We start from the raw sequence: 6,371 nt of genomic DNA on the forward strand, positions 1-6,371 counted from the left end.
CTCTTCACAGTCACACAAAGGGAGCTCAGGTGTGCCCTGCATTTCATGATGGTTCTTCCTGAGATAGATTAGTGAGAGGAGCTGACACTTGCACCTGAATAGGACTGTCTGTCCTCACACAAAGCAGTCACCAACCCCTGGCGTGTCTGTGGTCGGGGCTGGGAAATGCAGGGTCTTGTGCACTACAAAGACTTCTCTTTGAAGTTTGCCTTCTTCAAAGACAGAAATGGGTATAAGTACTGGACCTCTGACACCACAAAGTTAGAATCCTTCTGGACTGAGGAAATTCTGCCAGGAAGAAGAGCTGGATGCTGTAGGAGAGACCCCCACTCTGCCTGTTGCTTTGCTGTGCTGGCCTGCTGTTTACTGCTCTTCTGTCCTGAGAGTACTTCCAAAGGTTCCTCAAGGGCTTGAACTGAGATTGCCTCCTGTTAAGAAGTCTCAGGGACATCTAAGACTTCACCTGCCAGTTCCTGGGCTCTCTGGCTGAGAGTCCTAACTTGCCAGGTGGTGCCAAATCCAGTTCCTGGGTCCTCTGAAGTGAGCTCTGGTGCAACAGAAACCAAGCACATCGACTCCATAGCTGCCTGCACTGGAACTGTAGTCCCCAATGAGAGCAATGACCATGATCTGCAACATAGCCCTGACACCTCTGCAATGCCTCCAAACTCCCGCAGCTGAGTGAGTCCCGAGTGCTGTGTCGCCGATATCCGTGACACCATACTCTGACTCCACCACAGCACCTGTGTCCCCATGGTGTGATCGTGAAACCACAAATTCAACGCTTTGCAACTTGTCCTGCTGGATTCATCAACCCCACTTTGTCGTAAGGAACTGATGCCGCATCACCTCCCCCGCAACCATAAGGAACCAACACCTCATCTCCCCTGTCTAGCAGTAAGGAACTAATGCCTCACCTCCGCGGTAGCAGTAAAGAACCAATGCCGCACCAGCTCCCGCGACGCCTCACCTCCCCGACTCCATGCATCATCTTTTTCCACATTGTTTTCCAAGGTTCTGCCCCTGGGGTCCGTGCGACTCCATGACCGGTCCGTACACCCTTACAAGTGGTGTTGGACTGTTGGGAACGACTCTGTCAATGATGCCATGATAGCCCTCAGAGCTATTGTGTTTCTAAGTGCTGTACTGAAGCTTAATCTTTAAAAATTTGTATCCATGCTTTTGTATGGAGTACTTTTGTGGTGTTTTCACTGTGTTACTGTGTGTGTATACAGGTACTTTACACATTGCCTCTGAGATAAGCCTGATTGCTCGTGCCAAGCTACCAAGGGGATGAGCAGGGGTTATCTTAGCTGTGTAGCTCCCTTACCCTGACTAGAGTGAGAGTCCCAACAAGAGACCCATTTCTAACACACCTTTTCAAAAATAGCAGGGCTGATCCGTTACAAATGATGTACAATACTTTGAAAGCAATCCTTTTACTAACAGGAAGCCAGTGGAGCCCACAAAGCAGGGTAGAGGCATTACAAAATCTTGTAGACTGCATCATAGTCCATGCTGCTTGATTTTGAACATTTTGGAGTCTTGAAATTTGCGGTTTGGACATGCCTACATGTAAAGTATTACAATAATCTAGTCCCAAGATTATGGGTGCTGTGATCACTGTCCTTCTGGCATCTTCTGACACTGAGGAAACCTAAGTATTCCATTTGAGAGATGTGTCAAATCTTTACCTATGGGTATATACCTTCATCAGGGTGATGAGTAAAGTACTCTGTAGCCCTGAGGGAGTACCCGCTCGTCAAATTTTCAGATGTCCGCTGGCCCAGGAGACATTTTTTGCATTTGCAGGAATTTCTAATACAGCTTTTCGTGTAAATGCCTTGAAAGTTTGATGAATGACTCCGCCAGCATGATGGAGATGTGTGGCAAACTTTCAATGTTTTTTTTATTTACACAAGAAAATCCTAAAGCAGGGTTTTCTTTTTGAAAATAAAAAAAAAACAATAAACCAACTCTGGCCATAGGAGTTTTTTTTCTCCATGGGGTGGGGGCCATTTTAATGCCTCTTCCCACCAGATTTTATCTGGTGGTGATGGACAATGCAAATTTGCTGATTGTCCACCCACTGTAATTAAGGCCTGCAGACAAATTACTCTGTCGGGCCACTGGTAGTTTAGGTCGGCGGCAGAGACGGATTAGTCTCTGCCGTGGACATACTGAAGTTCAGTCTGTCTGTTAATGAGGCAACTGACTCTAAACGAGGTAGGCAGTTCTTCAGTTTGGCACAGGTAGTTTTCCGTCGCAGTTGATGTATAGATATTTCCAAACAGGTACCAGTTTTCTAATCTCACAAACGGGATATAGGCCTGCATGTGTATTGTTTCACAGCAAGACAACATATGGTTTCTACAGGGGCTTCAGTAAAGATAACAAACACAGAACTATCAACACTGAGCTCCCTTTGCATAGTAGACCATCCACTGCAGCAGAAGGGGTATAATAGCTTTCAGCCACATTAAGACAGCTTCTAAGGTCAAAGGGCCTCTCCTGTGCACAGCCAATACATATGCTGCGCCATATAAACTTTCTATAATGGACTACGATGACCGATATACTGAAGCCACCCTTCCATGTAATGATCCACTATACGCCTTGTACAGCTATTCAGTATAAGGGTTTAGTGTTCAAAATTGATGCTGTGGATAGTGCCTGGGAATCAAAGGGATACTGGTAAAATACATTTTAACACCTGGGTTGAATAAGGGGAACAGTGTGATGATGGGACAGGTAAATTTTTTGATTCTCTAAGAAAGGACAGTATTCACAGGCTCTTCAGTAAAACTTTCCTTTATTATAATTGAATTTGCCATTTAATAAAAGCAGCATCATTTGTAACGAAACACCAATCCTGTCCCAAAACAGAACAAAAGAAGGCTTGCTGATGGGCAAGGTGGAAGACAAAGGCATCCACAAGTGACATTCATAACTTTACAATAATTCTCTTCACTAAGGCCCCACATCTAGCATGCCCACACACACTCCAACCTAGTAAGGAGCTTCACAATTGTACGTAGATTATGTATATAGTACTAGTCTATCATACTTAGCAGTACACCTTTTCAACCGCAGAGCCTTTTGCATACCTTGGTTCTGGTTAGTCTCAGTACACCTTCTTCCCTCCACTCGAACAAGACGTCTTCAATTGCCTTAGTTCCCAGGCAGAGCAATCTCTTCTTCATTTGCTGCCACAGCGTTCACCTTCTCATAATAGGAGGACAATAATCTGGAAAGATCATGATCTTTTCATAGTCAAACAAAATACCACCGTGTTTGTTTGCTTCACAAAGCATGAGTTCCCTCCTGGCTGATTACCCAGTTTTGCTATGATAGTGACCTTTGGTTCTTCTTCATCATGCATGTTTTTAGTTGGTAATTAATAGTCTTTTCTCACAGTCACCCGGGCCTGGGAATCAGGAGGGAGTTGCTGTACATTTAGGAGACTCAGCGTAGCAGCCTATTTGGACCCCTCTCCAGAAGAACACCACGAAATGACTAGGGTATGAATATTCGTGACATTCAGTGAATCCAGCAAGTACTCATTCTGGGACTGAGTGCAAATCATTGCCAAAATGGCAGTTCTGAAACTCTTGGTATGACCCCTTTTCGTTTGACACTGAGGACTCCTTCCTTTACGATTGACACAGAGGATTCCAGGCTTGTTATTCTCTGTCTCACTCACTAAAGCTGTTCTTTGGGTGTCTATCCAAATTCACTTGGTCTTATCAAACAAGGCAAGGATCCTTTCAATGTTCCTGGTATTATTCTGCAAGTCTTCAAGGGCAGTTAGGATGAGTGGGTCACTGAAGAAAGGTAGAAACCCGCTGGGTTTGGGCTTCTAGTAAGTTATTAGCTCCATGTCCTCCCTGCGAGTTTCAGTAAAAAAAAATCTTATTTTCTCTTTCTTGTCCATCCCTCTCTTTTCTTTAGACACCACCATCCGGTTGAATTTTAAACACTGTTACACGACTGGAAGTTCTCTATGAGGTACTCTTTTCAAGAGTTATTACTCAGCATATCCCGACTTGTGAGATCTGAAGACAGCCTTTACTCAAATTAATACACCTGAGTCTGTCTGGTCCAGTCCTGCACTGGCTGCCTTCTCCCTGCCACAGCCCTGGATGTCAAATGAAATGAAGAGCAGGCCGCAATGATCTTCGGCCAATAATCTGGTAGCAGCCACCTGCGCCTGCTTTAAATCAGCACGGATAGTAGGAGCATCCCTTCCCACAGTGCTATAATTTCCAATCTTATATCTGCTGGATCGTTCAGGGGAAGCATCTCTCTCGATTCCTGCAACCACTAGCCTAAGGTAGCATATCACAATGGGCACCACAAGAGCACAACCGCTACCCACACCGGTGTCTCTCTGTGAAGTGGCATTCCCATCCAGACCCTAGAAGATCCACAATCTATCAAGTGCGTCTCCTCCACTAAGGCGGAGGAGCGTCGCCCCACTGGTTATACCAAAAAGGAAAAGGAAAATGATAATAACGTACAGTACGTTATTATCATTTTATTTTTTCTTATAGGGTGCGGCTGGGCTGGATGGAGGGGGCCCGAGGAGGGCTATGTGCACACAAAGGGCACATATCTTTTTGGCCGGACTGCTTTGCCGCTCAGTCACGACGGTGCTGTCAGCAGCTTTGTGATTGGTTGAGAGCCTGTGCAGCCGGGAACAGGGAAAAGGACGGAGGGGAGACGAACGTGTCTCTCCTCAAAGGTCCCGCCTGCCCTCCTATACAGTGGCAGCCGTCACTGCAAACTATACTAGCCAGCAACCCCTCTGGAGCACAGTTGTCCCTGTACCATTTTCTTGGAGTGCTACATTTTAATATCGGAGAAGTGCAAAGAATCCAAATTTAATACTAAAACAAATTCATTTGAACTCCTCACTGAAAGTGAATGGCCCACACTTTGCTTCCATCAGCTGCATGGCCTAAGCAGTAAATAGCAAACTTAGCCGCTCTGACAGCCAAGAGAAAGTAGAAATATGTGAAGGTAAGTGCAGCTGGCTCAGAAATGTTCATTTGAAGCCTGCCTGAAGAGTCAACAGTTGTTGGAAAGCTTGATATATATATATGTATGTATGTGTGTGTGTGTGTGTGTGTGTGTATATATATATTTATATAGATAGAGTGCGCGAAATAAATAATGCAGGGTTGCATTTTTTTGTAAATGTTTTATGAAAATGTTTGAGCAATATTATTTTTAAAAAAAATATGAACGCACCAACATGTGATGTGTTTTTTACTGAAACATTTGAATTTAACTATAATATGTTCGTTGTGAAGAACGGGGAAAGAGACATGTAAAGGGTTTACATAAAGTATAAAAAGATAATTGCACCGAAGTCTTATACATCTTTTACTTTGCAGGCATTTTCAGATTTGCTCAAAACAGGCCGCTTGACAGCTGAACGCACAGATGTTCGGCCATACATTGTGGATGGGCGTGTGTACCTGGCTGAGCTCTTCCATGGACTTCGGAAGCATTATTACTGGACGCCAAGTTATGGAGAAGTGGACAACCCTATATGCAATTCTAGCCTAGCCATATTACCAGGTTCTCAGTGATATATCTATTTTTTGTTATTTACAAAATTATTCTTTTCTGTCAGTATAGCCTATGAAACAGACCATGGGCTTAATAGATCTGAAATATGTAAGACATATTTTCAGAAATTACAAGTTCCCTTCCTTTAATGACCTGCAGAAACTATAAATTAAGGAATATTTTATGTGTTATTGACCACTGCAAGGGACAGGCAACTGAAAACATATTTTAAACATAAAACTGTTTATACTGACGATGTGTTTTATATTCTATAGAAATCTGCAAATATGTTTTCTAGTAATGGCAAAGGAAATAAAAGACACTTTCACAAAGGCCTTCAAAGCTTCATGATGATAGGATACTATATTGTACAGGATGCAAAGCGCTCAAATTTGCTTCGAGTTTCTGTAATGTCAGAATACATGATTGAAAATGATGTTGCTTGTAGTTTCACATAAAAGGGAGATACTGGGTTTGATGCATGAGGTTAAGAGATCTACTCTAAACATGGTGCAGCAGTGTTTCTGTGCTCTAGCAAGAAGAGGTGTGTAAAGTCTGAAGAACATCTCAAAAGCATGAATGTTTACTTCCCTTCTTAGGGATCATCTGTCTCACAAAATCGAAGCTACTAATGGGTCAGCTGGTGTATACCAAACGGTCTACCTGGAAGTGACAGAAGCATGAGCGCTGCCAATAAGGTTAAGCATTAAGAGAAAACCATATCGCATCCAACTAGGAGTGACAGAAGTTCAAATTCTCAAAAAGTGATGGGGGGAATGCTTGCAATTTGTCTA

At 43.6% G+C, this 6,371-nt stretch overlaps 1 protein-coding gene across 2 annotated transcripts in view; it reads left to right on the top strand.

Moving 5' to 3' along the window:
* Nucleotides 1-5,913, top strand: part of LRRC34 (leucine rich repeat containing 34) — an 89,189-nt gene extending 83,276 nt beyond the window's left edge. For both annotated transcript variants that reach the window (XM_069213195.1, XM_069213196.1), the window contains one exon: nt 5,400-5,913. In XM_069213195.1, the coding sequence (XP_069069296.1) occupies nt 5,400-5,597 (198 nt within the window). In that variant the 3' untranslated portion in view covers nt 5,598-5,913. The remainder of the gene's footprint in view (nt 1-5,399) is intronic.
* Nucleotides 5,914-6,371: the final 458 nt, after the last annotated feature.

The sequence above is a fragment of the Pleurodeles waltl genome, chromosome 11 (genome assembly GCF_031143425.1).
Source record: "Pleurodeles waltl isolate 20211129_DDA chromosome 11, aPleWal1.hap1.20221129, whole genome shotgun sequence".
Taxonomy (NCBI): Eukaryota; Metazoa; Chordata; class Amphibia; order Caudata; family Salamandridae; genus Pleurodeles; species Pleurodeles waltl.